This window comes from Spinacia oleracea, chromosome 6, assembly GCF_020520425.1.
Source record: "Spinacia oleracea cultivar Varoflay chromosome 6, BTI_SOV_V1, whole genome shotgun sequence".
Taxonomy (NCBI): domain Eukaryota; kingdom Viridiplantae; phylum Streptophyta; class Magnoliopsida; order Caryophyllales; family Amaranthaceae; genus Spinacia; species Spinacia oleracea.
This window is the reverse complement of record NC_079492.1, coordinates 33,884,002-33,904,368: the sequence shown is the minus strand read 5'-3', so window position 1 is coordinate 33,904,368 and position 20,367 is coordinate 33,884,002. Positions and strand designations below refer to the sequence as shown.

Here is a 20,367-nt window from a genome sequence, read left to right as displayed (position 1 = left end):
GTACTGGTGCGAGCTTCCCGACCAGGAGCGTCCTCGGGTGACTCATCCGCCGAGGGGGTTCATCTCTGTGTATACTCATCATTTGGAGAACGGTCTCCGCTTTCCTTTGGATCCCTTCGTTTCCGAGCTCCTGGTGTCGTACAACATCAGTTTGGCCCAGCTTACCCCCAAATCTATGAGGCACATCATCGGATTTAGATGGGTGTGCGATTTTATTAACTTTCCATGTTCTGTTGCCGTGTTTCGGGATCTGCACGATCTGTCTTTCAACCACGCTTCCAAGGGGGATGGGTATGGTTGGTGGACCATCATCAACAAAAGATCCCGAAGGAAGGGGGAGCCGAACTACATTACGGCCTACCCTTACCTCAGCTCTGATCATAATTGGAAGACGGAGTGGTTGTTCGTTCGTGTGCCGACAGATCCGAAGCATCCACATTTTTACCGCCCTCCGAAGTGGTTTGTGACTCCTGATCCTGATATGCGAAGCGTGGCTGCTCCGGATCGGAACCATCACCACTACGTGGATCTCCTCCAGTGGTTTTTGGCTCGGGAGGACAACTACAAACTGCCGTCCAACTGGCTCCCGAACCTCAACTATATCTTGCGGGAGGACATTCTTGCTGTTGCCGGTCTCAGCAGGATTTTTGACAGGGGTAGGTGTCTTTCGGCTGGGACCGTGCTTTAGTAAGTTTGTCCTCCTCCTTTTTGTCTCGTTTTATTGACTTTGTTTTGTGCTTTGTTTCTGCAGAGTACGGCTTTAGCTGCGTTGATCCTGTGGTCTTGGGCATTTCTTTGGATCTGAAGACCATTTACGACTCGGCCCCTGATTACAAGTTCGGGAAGGAGAATCCTCGTAATCCTCGCTTGAAGGATTACGTGCTGTCTCCGTCGGGTGTCGCTCGGATATCTGAAGTTCGAGCTGATCCGTGGGATTCTGCCTCTTCTCCCGAAGCTGTTCCAGTGAAAGTCGTGCTCCCTGATTTGAGGACAACCTCGGATCCGGTGAGTGTTTCTATATCTCGAAGTCTTTTGTTTGTCTTTCTTTCTGGTTGGCCGTCGGCTAACGTCTTGGTCCTGGACCATCTTTTTAGGGTCCTGGGACTGACGCTGTGCCGCGTGCCGTTCCTTCGGTTTCATCTCCGGCTCGGATAGATATCTCTTTATCTAGGAACCGGGTACTTCGCGATTTTTCTTTATTCCTTCCTTTTGTCTTCTTTTACATTTATTGACCCTTGGTCTCCTCTGTTTAGGATCAGCGCAAAAGGAAGGGCAGCACTCTTTTGAGGCCTTCTGCGCATCCGAAGAAAGCGAAAGCTTCTCAGTCTTCGGAGAAGGTATTTGTTCTGACTTGGAGTTTTTTGTGGTCCGTTCTCTCTTTTTCTGAAACTGACCTTTGAGCGTTTGCCCTGTAGGAAGCGGTTTCGGAAGTCATGCCTCCTCCCAAAAATCTCCTTCACTTCATGCCCTTGCCAGGGCAGAAGTTGAAGAGTGTGGTGGTTGCGGAACCGCCGCCCGTGGACCAACCGTTGGCTGAGGAAGATACCATCCCCTCTCCGCTGAAGCCGTCTGCTGCTTTAGGGATCGAGATCCAGGATATAACCAAGGTGATGGAGGCAATTGAAGCCGACCTTGTTCCTGGCTCGGATGTCCCTATTGTGGCCGAGCAGAAGGAAGAATCTGCTGACGTTTCTCTCGAAAGGGAGAAAAGTCCAGATAAGGAGATGGTGGATCTCACCGAAGCTCACATACAGGTTCCCGAAGCTGAGAAGGAGGTCCCTTCTGCTGAGGAGGAGCAACCCGAGCAGGGTCTGACGAGGAAGAGGCGCCACTCGACCTTGGGCTCTACTTCGACCTCGGCCCTGGATAGACTGATCCACGCTGACCCTTGCTCGGATGTTCCGCTGAAACGGATCCCCGAGGAGGTAAGGGAGGCGATGGCTCGCTATGCTAGAGCTCCGGTTTTGGGGGAGAACCCCATGGCTCACGTGGGATCTTTGGTGGGTCCCGAAGCTGCACGGGAGAATCTTCTTCGGGCCAACCCGCAGTGGAGGGTTCCTGGAGCTGAGGAGAGGAACCCAGCTATGATGGCCCAATATTATCTGAATGAGGTAAGTGTTGGAAATTTTGTTTTGAGTTCCGTTTTTGGTTTGTTGTTTTCTCCTTTCCTCATCTTTTCTCGTCTTTTCTTCTTTCCCAGGCTGTTTTCTGGTCCTCGTTCGCTTCCGAGTGCAGCTCGGTTGAGGAGAGGCAACTGAGGAGGTATCAGGAGGCTTATGCTCGTGATATCCCTGTCTTGGACCAGAAGGCTGGGGAGCTCTTCGCCGAGATGGTGGACCTCAAGCAACTGTACCTTCAGTACAGTCGTGAGGCTAGGGAATCGGCTGAGCAGATCGGGGCCGAAGTTGGGAAGCTTATTTTCCGAGTCGAGGAGGATGCTGAAAAGATAGCTTCCTTCGACAAGGAGAGGAAAGAAATGGCCGCCAAGTTTGCGAGCGAACTTGAAGAAAAGGACAGTCTTCTCACGGAGATGACTTCTAAATTTGAGGCGGCCATTAAGCAGAGCCAGGAAGCGGAGGCGAGGCTTCAGCAGTTTGTCAAGCTTCGGGAGATTGTTCAGAACCAAGCTGACAAGGTGCCCGTTCTTCAGCTGAAGATCCGAGAGAAGGATGCTGCCATTCGGAAATTGGAGCAAGAGAGAGTTGACCTCTACACTGCTGATCAGTGTAGGGAGCAATACTGGAATGGCATCCTAGGTGCTCGGCGGATGTTCGCGAAGCATATGCCTCATTTCCCTTGGAATGAGAAGGTTCCGCTCTGGATGAGGGCCCAGGATCACTTGGTGGAGTGCCAGGCTGATCGAGACGAAGCTGAAGCTGAGCGCCAAGCTGCTCTTGCAGAGGCTCGGGCCCAGAAGGCGACTTCCGAAGGTGATACTACTGCTGGGGGTTCTTCGAAGGATGCTCCCCTGGGGGATGCTCCTGAGACTCCCAAGAGTTAGGGATTCGGGCAGTCGTCTTCTTCAGAGTCGGTCGGTTCCAGTTGAGGACTTCCGAACATGTGCTTGCCTTTCCCCCTTTTGCCTCGGCGCTGCGTTGTACTCATTTCTTTTTGTTTTCTTTAGTACTTCGGTAGGCCGGTATTGTCTGTTGATGGCTGCCGATTTTAACTGTTTCATTTTGTTTTCAATTTTTGAGGCTTTCAATGTATTTGTACTCCCCCCAAATATTGAATAAAAAATGAATGTTTGTTACTTGGCTGCTTCTTTTCAACTTGTACTTTCGCAATTTTAGGTCTTTAAATCCGTAGATTTCTCGAGCTCCTCTTTCTGTAAACTTGCTAAAAACCTTTTGATCTTGCGAGCTCTTTAAATCCGTAGATCTGTTAAGAGACTTTTTAACTTTGCGAGTTCTTCAAATCCGTAGATCTGCTAAGAGACTCTTTGATTTTGTGAGTTCTTCAAATCCGTAGATCTGCTAAGAGACTCTTTAGTTTTGCGAGTTCTTCAAATCCGTAGATCTGCTAAGAGACTCTTTAGTTTTGCGAGTTCTTCAAATCCGTAGATCTGCTAAGAGACTCTTTAGTTTTGCGAGTTCTTCAAATCCGTAGATCTGCTAAGAGACTCTTTAGTTTCCAGACTCTTCAAATCCGTCGATCTGCTCAGAGGTTTGGATTGTTCTTCCGATCTCTTGTGGTTCGGAAACCTGGGCAAGAGATCGCTAGTCTGCCTCTTAGTTATGCCTTCGGCGATCCGTGGATCTGAGCCGGAGTTTTATAACTTGATTCGAGCGACTGTTTGTTGCGAACAAATTTTATTAGGGTACCGCGAATCCGAGGATTCTGGACGCTTCCCTGAAGTGTATGATTTGGTCATTTCTTGCATTTTATCAAGGAATGGGCAAAGTCAATCCTGTTTTTAGTCTCGGATTGATCAGATCCGAGGCTGCATGTATATATAAAGGGACAATAAATATAGAGATAAGTTTAATGAAACTCATGGTGCCAATGGCTTTCCTCTTCTCATTAAACAACTTACTTGGTTTACAGACAGAGATCATACAAAATATTTCTTGAGAACATCGGTATTCCAATGGTTCTTCAAAATTGTTCCATCTAACTGTTTCAGCATAAACGTGCCTGGCCTTTTTTCGGAATGGATGATGTATGGTCCTTCCCAAGTGGCTGAGAGTTTGCCATGGATCCGTCCTTTCTGAACCGAGGCGGCGTTTCTGAGTACTAGATCACCGACTTTTAGGGGTCTGGCGTTGACTCTTCGGTTGTAATGCTTGTTGACCCTCTGCAAATAGGCTGCGTTGAGTGTCCTTGCATCGTTCCGAGCTTCGTCCAGTAGATCGAGAGCTTCGGATAGAAGTTGGTTGTTGCTCTCTCCTTGGAGCCCATCATACCTGTTGTATGCCTGGATCCTCAGGCTTTCTGTTCCGATTTCCACAGGGATTACAGCTTCGGATCCGTATACAAGGTGGAACGGTGTTTGCCCGGTAGCTTCTTTCTCAGTGGTCCGAAGGGACCATAGCAATCCGGGTAGCTCTTCTAATCATTTGTTTTTGTCATCCTCGACTCTTTTCTTGAGTGCATTGAGGATGAGTTTGTTAGCAGCTTCGGCTTGCCCGTTGCTTTGTGGGTGACAGACTGCCGAGTACGCTAGGTGTATGCCGAACTGTTTGCACCATTTTTGCAACGGGGTGTTGTCGAACTGTTTCCCGTGGTCGAAGACCATCAGTCTTGGTATGCCGAACCTTGTGATGATGTTCTGCCATATGAACTTGCGGACCTGAGGTTCGGTGATGGAGGAGACAGCTTCGGCTTCGATCCATTTGGTAAAATAGTCGACTCCTACAATCAACCACTTTTTCTGGTTCGTCGCTGAGGGGAAGGGACCAATGATGTCTAACCCCCACTGTGCGAATGGTAAGGGATACAGTGTTGATTGTAGGGTTTGAGCTGGTTGATGGATGGCTGGTGCGAACTTTTGGCATTTCTCGCATTTCCTTGCCATCTGCTTTGCCTCGGAAACCATAGTGGGCCACCAGTACCCAGCCCGAAGAGCTTTATGTGCCAATGTCCTGCCTCCGATGTGGTTTCCGCATATCCCGAGGTGGATTTCCCTTAGGATGTAGTCAGCGTCTGTTGGACCCACACATTTTAGCAGCGGAGCAGAGAATGATTTCCTCATGAGCTCTCCTTCGGCGCTGATGATGAACCACTTGTTGAATCTTTTCAGTTTTCTTGCCTGCAGCTTATCCTCGGGAAGTTCTCCCCTTTCTTTGTATGCAACTACTGCGTCCATCCAGCTGGGTTCGGTACGTAAGCTGCATACTGTGGTGGGTGGCAAGTCAATGCTTCTCTCTTGGTGAACCTCCACGTGGACCGACCTGTTTAGGTCGATGAGTGTTGAGCTTGCGAGTTTTGACAGTGCGTCTGCTTGCGTGTTTTGTCCTCGGGGGATGAGAATGACTTCAAAGGATCTTAACTTTGACGTTAAGGATTTAATTTTTGCTAAGTAAGCTGTCATGCTGGGCCATTTGGCCTCATACTCCCCTCGGATCTGGTTGGCTACAAGCTGGGAATCAGTTTTGAGGCAAACATGCTCGGCTTCCAGGGATAAACAAAGCTCTATCCCTGCGATTGCGGCCTCATATTCGGCCTCGTTGTTAGTTGCTTTGAAGCCGAACTTCAATGCATACTCTATGCTTTTCCCCGTCGGGGGGATTAGTACAACTCCTGCTCCTGAGCCGTTTATTGTGGAAGATCCGTCAGTGAAGACCTCCCAAGTGCTTTTCGTATCATCCAGCATTTCCTGGTATGAGCACTCGGCCAAGAAGTCTGCCAATGCTTGTGCTTTGATTGCTGTCCTCGGCTGATATTTGATGCCGAACTCTGATAGTTCGAAGGCCCAGGCAGCCAATCTTCCTGACCTCTCTATTTTGTCGAGTACTTTTTCGAGCGGTTGGTCAGTTAGCACTGTGATCTGGTGGGAGTCGAAGTATGGCCTCAGTTTTCGTGCAGCTACCACTACTGCATATGCGACTTTCTCGATGAGTGGGTACCGGGTTTCGGCCCCTGTGAGTGTTCGGCTGGTGAAGTAGATTGGTTGTTGCTTCTTTTCTTCTTCCCGAAGAAGCACTGCGCTGACGGTTCCAGGGCTAACTGCGACATATAGGTACAGGGTTTCCCCCTCCTTTGGTCTGGCCAGTGTCGGCAATTGAGCTAGGTGGGCTCTGAGTTGCTGAAAAGCTTCTTTTTGCTCCTGTTCCCATATCAGTTCGGGATCCACTTTCCTCGGGACCCCCTTTTTCTTGACTGGTTCTGCTTCTCCTCCGGGGAGGTTCTTTGGTTTCAGTGCTTTGAAGAAGGGGGCTCCCTTGTCCGAGGCTTTTGATATGAACCTTGTTAGTGCGGCTAACCTGCCGGTTAGCCTCTGCACATCTCTCTTGGTCTTCGGCTCGGGTAAATCCAATGCCGCTTGGACTTTGTCTGGGTTTGCATCAATTCCTCTTTCGCTCACCATGAATCCGAGGAATTCCCCTGACTTCACCCCGAAGACGCATTTTTTTGGGTTCAGCTTCATGCTGTATTTCCTCAGATTTCCGAAGGTCTCTGCCAAGTCTTTGACGTGGTCTTCCTCCTTGATGCTTTTTACGATGGAGTCATCCACATAGACCTCCACATTCCTCCCTTTCTGGTCGGCGAAGACGTGATCAACTAGCCTCTGGTAGGTGGCTCCGGCATTTTTCAAGCCGAAAGGCATCATTTTGTAGTTGAACACTCCTGCGCTTGTGATGAACGCTGTCTTTGCTCTGTCATCGGGGTGCATGAATACTTGGTGGTAGCCTGAAAAGGCATCCATGAAGCTGAGCAGTGCATGGCCGCTGGTGGAGTCAACCAATTGATCTATCCTTGGCAGGGGATAGCAGTCTTTGGGGCAGGCTCGGTTCAGGTCTGTGAAATCCACGCACATTCGCCAGGAGCCGTTCGCTTTTTTGACCATCACCACGTTGGCCAGCCATTTCGGATACATGCATGGTTCAATGAATCCGGCCTCCTGCAACTTTTTCACCTCCTCGGCGATGGCTTTGTTTTTCTCCGAGGAGTAGTTCCTCTTTTTTTGCTTGACTGGCCGAGCTTCAGCGTTGACGTCCAGCTTGTGACAAATCAGCTTCGGATTTATCCCTGGCATATCTGCTGCTGACCATGCAAAGATGTCTTTATGATCCCTGAGTAATCGGATCAAATCGATTCGGAGCCCCGAGCTTAGGCCCTTGCCTATTCGGACGCTCCTGTCTGAATCCTCTTCGAGGAAGATATCCTCCATTTCTTGATCTGGTTCGGGAGATAGGGTTTCGGGGCGGGCATCAACTTCTGCGGGAGACAAGCTGCTCGTGCTTGCTCTTCTCCTTTTTGCCTCGCTTTCCTCTCCCGTAGCTCCTTTTTCTTCCTCGGGGCCGTCCCCTAGTTTGGGCTTTCGGACAGCAGTGTGGCAGGTTCTTCTCGCCACTTCTTGATCACCTCTGATTCGTTCGGCGAATCCTGCATCCGAGACGTATATCATCAGCTGGTGGTATGTGGAGGGGACTGCTTGCATCTTGTGAATCATGGTTCTCCCCATGATTACGTTGTATACGGAGTCGCAGTCCATCACCAAAAATTCGTCCCGAAGGGTTTTTGCTGCCTGGCCTTCACCCACTGTGACTGGCAGGGTGATCTTTCCTCGAGGGATAGCTGCGGATCCGTTGAATCCGATCAGAGGATAACTGACTTTCGTCAGTGCTTCCTCTGGCTCTTCGAGGATCAGCTGCTCGAAGCAGTTTCTGAAGATGATATTGACGGCACTTCCTCCGTCGACTAACACTCGATGTACGTTGTGGTTGTTGAGGTCCATGGAAATGACCAGAGGATCGTCATGTTTGTACTAGACTCCGAAGCAATCATCAGCAGTGAAGGTCATGTTCGGGGGGTGTGGCTGGTTGTCTCCCACCGCGCTGAAGTTGACCCGATGGGAGAGGGCTCTTAGGTGTTTTTTGCTGGCCTGGCCAGACTTCTGTCCCCCGAACACCACTAGGATGTCATTCTTCTTGTGCCCTGTTGCTTCGTAGACCCTTTTCTGGGGTTGCTCGTGTTGTTTGCCGCTTGCGGCCTTTTCTTTTTCCTCCCTTCGGTCTAACAAGTACTGTTTCAGGTAGCCTCGGCGAACGAGGTCCTCTATGTTGTCTTTCAGCGAGTTGCATTCTTCGGTGTGGTGACCGAAGTCATCATGAAACTCGCACCATTTGTTCTTGTTTCTCCGAGCTGGGTTGGACTTGAGCTTCCCAGGTAGTTTCCACTTTTCGTCATTTCTGTTGAGGCTAAATATCTCTTTTCGGGGCAGAGCTAGTGGAGTGTAGTTGGTGTACTTGGGTTGAAGTTCACCCCTTCTCCCGTCTTTCTTCGGGCTCATCTCTCTAGCTCCTACTTTCTCTTTCCCCTTCCTTGAGCTGCCCTCGGGCTTGCTCTGGGTATTCTTTGTGTCTCTCGGGTCCGACGATCCTTTCAACCTTGCAGCGGCCTTGTTGAACTCTTCGGTTCTGATGAACGCATCAGCCATTTGGAGCACGTCAGCTATTCTGGAGGGGTTCTTCATTGAGAGTTCGTCACGGAACTTCCCTTCCTGGAGCGCGTGCTTCAAGACGAAGATGGCCACGTCTGGCTGCAAGTTTGGTATGTTTGTTGATTCCTTCATGAATCTGGCCATGAATTCTCTCAGACTTTCGTCTCTTTCTTGTTGGATTGAGGTCAGTTCTGCTGTGGTTCGCTCGGGGCGATTGTTGCTCACGAACTGTGTGCAGAATCTCTTTTTCAGCTTTTTCCAGCTCTTGATCGATCCCTTCGGCAGCGATCTAAACCACTCTCCCGCCACTCCGGTTAGCGTGGTTGGGAAATATTTACACCAACATGCTTCGGAGTAGGGACTCAAGAACATTTGCTGCTCGTAGGAGATGACATGATCCCTCGGATCTGTGATTCCGCTGTAGGTCAGGTGCGCTGGCAGTCTTACCTTCGGTATTTCTTCCATGATCAGCTCGTCCGAGAAAGGGGATGACGTGGGAGTCATGATTCTTTTCCCGAGTCTAGCCCTGATGCCTTCGTTTGCCGAGGTTCTGTGATTAGAACGTTCGGGCGTACGATGGGGGCTAGGGGTTCGATCATGCCTCCTGTCTCTTCTTCTCTCTCGGCTACTGACCTCGGGTCGTTCGCCAGATCTGCTTGGCTCGCCCACCCCGAGTCTCGTATGGATCGAGGGTCTTAACCTTGAGTGGACCGAGGGCCTCAACCTGCTGAGCACCGAGCTTCGGACCCGAGTGTTACGAGTAGTCGATTCGCTTTGGAGAGCTGTTGGAGTAGGCGATGGTCTCGCAAACCAATCTGGTTGCTGTTGTGCCCTTTTTTGGGTGTCCCACGTGCTTTCCATCCACCTCGACGTCAAGTGTGTACCTGTCAAGGGAAGGAGTTCTCGTTCGGGTCTGGACACTTCCGCACTGGGTGGCTCGTTCAGCCTTCGCCTGGTCCTCCTCTCTTCTCTGCGGTCATTTGCCAGTCCTTGCTGCTTCTCATTGAAGAGGAAGTTTTGCATGATGGTCATGGCCGCAGTGAGCTCTTCCCTGGTTGGAATCGGAGGTCCTGCATTTGTGGCGGTCGTAGCTCTGCTTGGCTGTGACCTCGCCATCGGTTGAGGGTGCTCCTCTTGGTCAGATTCTGAATCTGACCGCACCATCATATCGTCGTCATTGTTGTTAACAACATCATTCACCATTTTCCCGGAAAGAGGTGATTGATGTCTTTCAAAGGCTTTGAAGTGTTCTTCCCCACAGACGGCGCCAAATTGTTCCGGTGTTGTAAAGATGGAAACAATGGGCTTCGAATGAAGGCCCCTTTGTATGTGTTGAAGATCTTGCTTGTTTGAATGAGTAGAGTCCGAATTCACCTGCACAAGAGCAAAGTCACTAGCCTCGGGGGTGTTTCCGAGGAAAGCCCCTCCGATGCCTAAGTAAGAACGATGCTCGGATTCTAGAGAGAAGTTCTCTAGAAGAGTAGTCTTAAGGCGATAAATTGGACGTACCTTGAGGTGTGAGCCTTGGCGGCCTATTTATAATGTTTGCATAATAAATGCCCATAGGTCATTTATTGCTATTGGGCCTTGGGCCTTAATGGATGGCTGAATAGCCATTGGTAGGTTTGATGCTGTTGTTTAGAGCCATTGGGCTTTGGACTTAGTGGCCCAATTGAGAGTCAATTGGGAGCCCAAACAACTAGTAAACTAATTCTTTCATCTTCAATCAATTTAGAGTAGTTGTTTAGTGAAAGGAATAACGCAGCCAAAATATAAAGAACAAGACCAAGGAATCCAACTTAACAAACCTCACATCAAAATGAAGGGAAAAGGCTAGTGTAGTAGTATATATATATATATATACATCCAAGTCATATAAATTTTTATGCCAAGTAAGACCTTACCATAAGACTTTCTTGAGAAAGATTCTTGCTGTAAATAGGAAATTCAAAGAGGAAAATCTTCTTGAACCACAAAGGAAGTTTCCCATATACTGCTGGTGGCAATGGGATGAGAGGGCTGGAAAAACAGTTATCACAATTAGTCACAAATCTTTTGTATTCAACTTATATTCAGTCAAAAGTCCAATAAAGATCGCTCCACAATGTTTTCAGTTTGATTTCTACGTAAGAAAAAGTCTCATTTGCTACTAATTTCTGAAGAAAATCTTGTTTATCTACAAAAAATGGAAAATAATTTGTTACGAATGGTCAGGGATGGAATTCTAACATCTACGAGGCCTCCGGGTCAGAGTCCTAACGGTTATTATTCATAAAAGGTAATAAAAAAAAGTTAATGGCATCTATATTAACATGTAATTTGATATGGGTTATCAAGTCAATTCCAATGTAATTTTGCAAGGACATTCAACATTGTTTTTCTTTCAAAATTTCATTATCATTAATACCTACATCTTCTGGTGTTAGCTTATGAAAAGCAGTATACTGGGATATTCAAACGAGTCATTTCAATTAAAACTACACAAACTTCGTCATCATGGCCTAGCCAGTTTGCCTTAACTCGTGACCTTACTCCAAATGATTTGTTAAGTTATCAGTGCTCTGGAAGGAGGGAGATGTATTAAAACACACCGCGGAGAAAACATTATCCAGCATCCAACTGTCTTGTTTATTCTACTAGCTGAAGTGGAGAGTCTGGAGACCAAGTTTTGAACCTTGGCCATGAGGGTTAATGGTTATGGCCTTATCAACTCCACTAAATCGGTCTGTTTAAATTATCTTTCAAAAGCCATTTTGAAAGTTTTAAGAAGTCAGAATCATTGAAGCAATCTCAGTGGTACCATTTGATATAATTGCAATATAACAGGGAATTTCCCAAGCATATACATCAGTGCATGGAGAAGAAGCTGAAGATTAAAAAATAACAATAATAACCTGGTAACTTTTTTGTACAGTCTGTAATCATCCACACTGCCAAATTTCTTATCTGCTGAAGCCTGTTGCACATAGTGGGAACATTTGGTAAATGGTCTTCCAAAACAATACTACGAGTAGAAGTAACAACAACGCTGAAAGCTAACCTCAAGCAGTGGTATTCCGCTGACAAATAGGAGCAGCAGTGTGAGGAATACTGGTCCAAGGACAACAAGCCATTCAGCACCAACTAGAACTGGTATCGAACTGATAAAAATTCCCCACCAAAGAAATATCTGCCAGAATTCAAGTACATTTGTAAGAAAGGACATAAGCAGAGCAACATAATTTCCAGAAGCAATAGTTTATACCCCTTCCGCCCCCCATTCAAATTCCCATTTCTCACAAAATGTCCACCCCAATCTCTCATTTTGAGTGGGTCAACAAAATAAATTATTTTCTTACTTCCCCACTTTCCCTCACCTCTGCTAAAGACATTACACTATCCCCACTACTTTATTTTTTATTTAACTTCGATCATTCAATACAACCCACTACAATTTTATCCTAAAAACATGTGCTCATGAGAAATAGGAAGTTTAATGGGGGACAGAGGGAGTAAATATTCTTTTAGGAGAACCGTAGAAGAGAAAGTAAATGAATTTGGCAAATCTAGGCAAAGGGTACTGTTTGCAAACATATCATCCGCAACAGGCGAATATGAGATGCATACATAAAGCTGCAGCCAAGGTGAAAATTGAGTCTTAAGTTTTTTAGTATGATTTTGTTTCAGTGGCTTCAAACTATAAAACCATATAAACCTTATATGGTATTGCTATGTCTCTTACTATCAGCTTCATGGTTAAAATTGAGTTAAGGCTCTGTTTGTTTTAAGGAAAACATTTTCAATGGAAATGAGTTTCCAAAGAAAATAACTTTCAATACATAACACAATTGTAAAATAGTTATTTTGTTTATTTCCTTACAAGAAAAGTTATAGAGAAAAAAGAAATGGAAGTGGGAAGGCGATGATGGATCGGAGGAGAAGAAAAGGGATATAAGGGAATGGAGAGGAAACTGTGGCATTTCTTCCTTACAAAAGGAAAATGTTTTCCACCTTGGGAGAACTATTTTCAACTTTTAGGAAAATTGTTTTCCACCCCTTACCAAAACAAACAAAGGAAACAAACGGAGCCTAAAGCCGTAAAGGGAGTGAGAATGGAGTGGGTGAGATGAAAACATAACGGTTGAACTTATATACTCCCGCTGTTCTCGAATATTAGTCCCATTTGGAATCTTGACACTATTCACAATTGAAGAGAATATTCTAATTTCTTTCCAATATGTACTTCAAAACATATTCATGTGAGATCTTATTTTGTTCGTCTTAATGTGTAGTTTAACAATATCAAATTTTTATATTTTTTTAATTTACGTATTTGGAGATATTTACTTTAAATATTGAGTTGAAACGAGTTGAAAAGTCAAAACATGACTAATATATAAGAACGGAGGGAGTTTTTTCTTTTTCTGTTTTGTAAAAGATCATAACATTGCAAAATTAATCTCTCACAAATTCCCCTGTTAATTTGCAATGTTTACCATAGTCTTGAACTATTCGAATTTTTCCATGATTATTGGTTTGGTAAGCATATTTGTTGGCTGATCATTTGTATTAATAAACTCAAGTCTTATTTCTTCGTCAGCCACTAAGTCACGTATAAAGTGATGTCGAATCTCAATATGTTTACTTCTAGCATGAAACACTGGATTCTTCTTCATAGCAATTGCCGACATATTGTCGCAAAATATTGTTGTTGGGTTATCTTGCTTAGTACCAAATCTTTTAAAATTCTTCTTAACCAAACCGCTTCACATGTTGCTATATTTAGCTTCTACTGATACAAGTGCTACATTTTGTTGTTTCTTCTGATGCCATGATATTATCTTAGTGCCTAAATTAAAAATGTAAGATGATGTGCTCTTACGATCATCTATTGATCCAGCCAAGTCACTATTGTATAATCAATTAATTCATCATTTTCTTCAATTCGGTACCGTATGCCTATTTTCTTAGTTCCTTGAAGATAACGTAAAACCCTCTTCCAAAATAAAATTTTAGGATTATTCATAAATCTTGATGCCATATTCACTGCTTGAGCTATGTCATGCCTCATATGAGTTAAGTGTAGTAGAGAACATACTAAACTTCTGTATATGTTACCATCGACTTTCTTAGCTCCATCATCTTGACTTAATTTTTCATTCAATGCCGTAGGAAAATCACATGTTTGCAATTCTCCATATGAAATTCCTTGAGAATATCCCTTGTATATTTTTCTTGATTAAAGAAAATTTCTCCCTTAGTCTGCTTTACTTGGATTTCAAGAAAGTACTTCACAAGTCTCAAGTCAATCATTTCGAAGTCTTGCATCATGGACTCTTTGAACTCATTATTGAGTTTCATATCATTTCCAGTGTAGATAAGATCATCAATATAAAGACAAACAATGAGAAATTGTCCATCATTGTTTTCTTTAATATAGAATGATGGTTCACTTGGACATTCTTTTAATCCATTTTTCATAAAACACCTGTCAATTCTACTATTCCATGCTCTTGGAGCTTGCTTTAGTCGATAGAGAGCTTTTTGCAAACGATAAACTTTTTTTTCTTGCCATGAAATTTCATAACCTTGTGGTTGTTCCACATACACTTCTTCTTCTCGCACTCCATTAAGATATGTTGATTTCACATCAAGCTATACAAAAAAAATTCTTTTTGTGCAGCTATGGCTAACACCGTTCTAATTGTTTCAATACGAGCTACTGGAGCAAATGTCTCATTGAAATCAACTCCGGGATTTTGAGCATAGCCTTTAACAACAAGCCTTGCTTTGTGCTTTTGAATATTCCCATCTTGGAATCCCACTTTTGGTGTCCCCAATCAAAAATACAAATATACTCTCATATTTCACACTTACATATTGCTGTAAATCTGATTATTTATTATTTTAAAAAACTGATTAATTATTGATTTTAAAAACTGAAAATCAATCACGGAAAATAATTAGCTATATTAGCTATAATCTTTGATTTTATCATGTAAATCAATCACGGTAAATAATTACCTATATTAGCTAGCTAATTATACTCATGTATATTAGTTGTCAAAGATTCTTTATTACATAAGGGAGGAGGGGAGAGGCATTTCGGTAATCCCACTTTTGGTGTCCCCAATCAAAAAGACTAATATACCCTCATATTTCAAACTTACATATTACTGTAAATCTGATTATTGATTATTTTAAAAAACTGATTAATTTTCGATTTTAAAAACTGAAAATCAATCACAGCAAATAATTACCTACATTAGCTATATAATCTTTGATTTTATTATGTAAATCATTCACAGTAAATACTTACCTATATTAGCTAGCTAATTATACTCTTGTATATTAGTTGTCAAAGATACTCCTAGAAATCAGGCTTCCATCAAGCAATGTACGTTGTACATATTCTGTGATTAACATCAATGCAAGACACACAATTCCATTCATTTCTGAAATATGGGCTTCATCTTTAAGTCATTTCTTAGGTCAAATTAGAGGGTATCATACACACATTTTACCTGGGCATTTCTTAATTTGATTCTTTAATCAACATTTACCATTTGGGTTTGCCCTGAAACCGAGAGGAAGCGAAACGAGCGGGTATATTTCCGATGACCCGCGAAAGAAACTTCCGAGATCGGCGGAGGTAGAAGTGTGAGCACCAATCGTAGCGGCAGCCGCCGCTACTAACACTAAACCATGAACGACCCATGATTTTATCGAGCTTGATGATGAAGAGGAGGAGGATGTACAAATCGACATGGGGTTCATTGGATTGAATTGAGTTCTTATATTCTCTCTCTTCGGTGATGTTAAAGGTGGAGGGGGTGCTTAAGCTTGGATTAGAATTGTTACCAAACTGTTGATAATTTTATGTTTCATAAGAATGTGAATTGTAATTTGTTTATGCTTGGTTGTTTTCTAACACATGATTTGGCTGATTATGAGCTACTCCCTTTGATCTAAAAATACTATTCTTATATGTAAATTGACCCGAATCCGGTCATAATGTTGTTTTCTTTGGTTAATTTATTTTTTGAGATGTTGAATTCAACATATAGAAGTTAACAACTCATAAGAGGGAGGTCGTTGGATAATCTGGAGTTTATGAAATGGGTTAAAAAAAATTGATTCTGTTAATGGTGGTCTCCACGGGTAATTAATCACAAATTTTCTTTATTTTCGGGAAATAGGTTTATTTTTTAGAAATTAATCATTACTATTCAATTTGTGTTTTTTATTTTTGTATTTGATGTTCAAGACGTCCTAATTAAAAATGGTAGGTTATTTTCGTACTCCCTCCATTCCTTTTTGATGTTCCTATTTGGAGTTTGGGGTGGAAAATAAGAAAATGGAATCTTGTAATGATTGGGTGTAAGAGAAAGTAATAAAGAAATGAAGAAGATAGAAGATAATTTTATTAAAGTAATACTATTTTTATTAAGATCAAATAGGAACGCTATTTATGGAAACAAGAACATCAAAAAGGAATGGAGGGAGTACTATTTTTCATTTTTTATTTTGAGATATATTATTGCCATTTTGAGATAAATTTGATAGTTTGTTGTTGGTAAAATAATATGTGAAGTTCTAGAGATTTATAGGTTATTGATTCGACTTATCATGTTTGATAAAAGTGGTAATACTACATGACCTTGCACACATATTTTAGGTTGATTGGGTACTAATATAATTAAAATTAGTACTTTAATAGGTTCCAGCCCTATTGTATGTATTTAAATTAAAGGAAATTTCTACTTTATATGCAGCTTAGGACGCAATCAGGTCAAAGAAAAGTACTCTCAAATCTTCGAAAACATAGCTTTTTTTATAGGTCTCCACCGATTGAAGATTTAAATTCAGAATAATCCTATAATGTTAGTTATGTGTTGCAAATTAATTGAGCAGAAAACATGTGATTAGCTAAGTACATTGCGAGAAAAAAAGAAAAGTGAAACACATTATTTATATGTTAATTTTCTTTACTTTAGTACTACAATTTAGATTTTTCGTCATATAATACGTGTGTTACATTGTTTCACTATGTAAATACTTTTCTTATCTAGAGATTATTATATCTAATTTTTATTCATATGAACTTTTTGAACAATTTTCTAACATATTATTATTGTGATTAGTTTTCATAACGCAATTTTTATTTTTTATATAATCTCGTGCGCATAGCGTATATATAAGACTAGTAATCATCTAAATAAGGTATCTTTCGTACTCTTCCTGGTTGATTCGAGATCGGAGACGATGATGTTTCTCTTCTTGTGTAGGGATATTTACTTTGTTTGAACTGTTTCATCATCCCATTTCCATTTTGCATATTCATCAAATATAAGATATCTAGAGACTATTAGTTTCTTAGCTTCGAGATCTAAGAGACGATAGCCTTTTGATTCATAATTGTATCCCACAAAAAGATATTTTCTTCCTTTGGGATCAACCTTATTTTTACCTTGATCTTTATTCAAGGCATATGCAATGCTTCCAAAGATTCTCAAATTGCTAATAACACATTTTCTACTGTTCCAAGCTTCATAAGGAGTCTTGTTACGAACTTCTTTAGTTGGAGAACATTTGAGTATGTAAATAGTTGTATTTAGTGTTTCGGCCCATAAATTTTTAGGGAATCCTTTTTCTTCCATCATGCTTCTAGCCATTTCAGCAATTGTGCAATTCTTTCTTTTGGCTACACCATTTTGTTGAGGTGTTCTTGAGACAGTCAATTGTCATTTTTTATACCTTCATCTCTACAGTGCTCCGAGAAAGGCTTATATATAAATTTACCCCCTCTATCAGTTCTCAATGTTTTGGTCATATATCCACTTTGCCTTTCAACTAGATTAAATTGAACAAAAAACATTGAAAGCATCTGACTTTTGATCGACAAAATATATCCACATCATACGAGTGTAAACATCAACAAATAACAAAAATACCTCTTGTTATGCAGGGAAGGATTTCTTGTGGGGCCTAATATATCTGCATGAACTAATTCAAGAGGAGCTTTGGCTCTCCATGAATTCTTTGGAAATGGCAGACATGCATTTTGCCATATATACATCCTTCACAAACTTGAAGATTTCTATCAATAAGTGGAAATCTCACCACCATGACTTTTTGTTATAATAGGTGTCATCCTTTTTGGTTCAAATGCCCGTACCGTAAATTCCATAGATAAGACTCATCCATAGCATTTGCTTGCAACACCACTTTCTTATTTATGGCAAGTGAATTGGAAATACTTTATTTTCCAACCATTTGTACTTTTGCCAACGTTGTACCAGATTTCTTGTCGAAGATCATGCATTCTCCCGTATTGAAATTTTCTGAGTATCCTCTTTGGACTAGTTGCCCGACACTAAGAAGATTATGTGCCAAATTTGGTACATAAAGAACATCAAATATGTATTGTGTATCATTTGATTTTCCATTCACATCAATATCCCATTTTCCTTCCACATTTTCCTTTTTACCATCACCTAAAGTGACTTGATTAGTAGCATTCGTGTCCAATTTGACAAACAAATTTTTATTTTCTGTCATGTGGTTACTGCATCCACTATCCAAAAACCACATATTATCATAATTATTCGTGCATCCATACACATAAGAAATGGTTGTTCATCACCTTCTCCATTTGTGGTAATATTTGCTTCGCTTTCGCTTGTATTGTTACCATTTTGATGCCACCAATCTTTTTGGGAATGATTTGGATTGCGACATCTCTTACTTTTATGATAGCATTCACATGATTGATCGCCAGACTTACCACAAATACAACATTATTTGACCTTTGTTGATAATTTTGGTATTGCCCGCGACTTCTTCCTCGACCACAACCAAAATTTTAGGTACCACGACCTCTTCCATGCCGATACCCTCTTTGGTTTCCTCGTTTCTCTGAATTTCCTTGGCATTGTTGAGAATACGAGAAAGATGGGGTTGAATTGCTTAATGAATTAATAGAGAATGATATATATTATTTTGTTATATATTATATTATTTTGTTATATTGCTATTATATAAGTTGATACATTCATTACAATATATATAATAAATTTCAATACTAAAATAAGAGAGGTCGGAAATTCAATTTATCCTACTCCTTAAACTTTATGTTGTTTTTACTATTTCTATTATTAGTGTTTACTTATCTTTCTCTCAGCCTAAAATCATAAAATTGCAACATTGAACTCTTACAGGCGCACAGTAAGTTTGCAAAAAGCATGACTATATAACCTCTAAATGGTTACACTAAGAAACGTCTTCAAAAAGTAGAATAAAAATTTACTAGGATCCTTAAAAGCCGCTTCTATTTCCAACCCATAGTTATTCACGCGCATCAAGGCCATTACAAATGGCATAACCCATCATTGTTCTTGCGGTGCATCTAACAAGATGATGGTCCAGAACACTCCTCGTGATTTCTAGCCTATCCATGATGGGCTATGCACAAGATTAAATACTTGTGCTTTGACTTCTCCCATATGGGTATGCTTCATTTTCGGCTATGTCTTTTGTGATGAAGATTATACTCCAGGATCTCCGGAGTACACCCCTTCCTCTCCTACTCCTTCAGAAAAGAGGAGGTGTCGCTTCCACCCGTTTGAGCTGTATGATTGTAAGCATATGGATTGCTTAACATTTTACTTCTTATTTTAGTTGTTGTCTTGTTTAATTTGATTTGGTTTTCAAGATTTTCTTGCTGGTTGTAATACGTTATGTACTCAAATTAATAGTTTACTTAATGTTGGAATTCGCAGTTATATATTGGCTTATGTTGTCGTTTTTAATTCGCTTAAATCAGGACATAGTGTTTGGTCGACTTCAAAGGCAAAAAGCTTGTGAATTTAACACTAAGGACCCAGGACGCATCTAAACCTATGTTAAAGTTGGGATGGTCCAGGGTTTTTCCCTCAGACATAAGCAAAACAAGCCAAGAGAGTAAAGGGCGTGTAGTCTGGTCTCGTTAACTTGAAGGTGTACTTCATGCGCTTCCATGGCTGGGCAGTCCCGTTAATTATTGAATAAAACCTACCATCTCGACAGCATAGTTGTGGGTTACTCCAAACTGCTTGGTCGAGGTATGTTCGATGCATGAAGGATAGATTCAAGCAAACAACAAACAGGCTCCTACCATTTCGTGAGTAAGGACTCACTCAAAGGAACAACAGCGTTTTATCTCTAGTCAGACCGAGTGTCAATGGCTGCTAAGACTATAATGTCGAGGAGTACGATTTGTACTCTGGAAGAAGTGACGAACCAAGCCTTGGAAAAAGGTCATACATCGATAAACGACGGAGGAAGTTGCAAAGAGCACATTGGGTGCTACCTTCGCAACCCTTAGTGGATGAACCTGACGAGGACGTCAATTTTCTTTAAGTTGGGGAGGTTTGTAACGGTTATTTTAGTCGACACCGATTTAAGGGGTCGACTATACCTAGGTGCGACGCTAGTCGTCGAATAGCCTAGTAGACCAGACCGCACATGAAATGAGCAACTCGCACCAAGCAAAGTGCTAGTGAGCACTTAAGCTTTGATTTTTCCAAGAGCGAAGACAACCAATATCCGCAATAAGCCTTATCTTCCAAAGCAGCCACCTTCGGAGTAAGTATGCGGAGAGATTCGCCTAAGACGCTCGTAGCCAGTGACAAGTACGGGCGAGGTACTTGTCATGATCTTGAAAGGATTAACTCCTTAAACACTACTTAACGAAGGAAAGGTGTGTTATGGTGGAGGTTAATTCATAAATAGATCAATGTATA

At 42.2% G+C, this 20,367-nt stretch overlaps 1 protein-coding gene across 3 annotated transcripts in view; it reads right to left on the bottom strand.

Annotated features, from left to right (window-relative positions):
• The window catches only part of LOC110805647 (uncharacterized), a 28,860-nt gene that overhangs the window by 3,320 nt on the left and 5,173 nt on the right, over positions 1-20,367 (bottom strand). For all 3 annotated transcript variants that reach the window (XM_022011270.2, XM_056830741.1, XM_022011269.2), the window contains exons 7-9: positions 11,646-11,774; positions 11,500-11,561; positions 10,510-10,624 (exon numbers count right to left, since the gene is read on the bottom strand). In XM_022011270.2, coding sequence (XP_021866962.1) covers positions 10,510-10,624; positions 11,500-11,561; positions 11,646-11,774 — 306 coding nt within the window. The remainder of the gene's footprint in view (positions 1-10,509; positions 10,625-11,499; positions 11,562-11,645; positions 11,775-20,367) is intronic.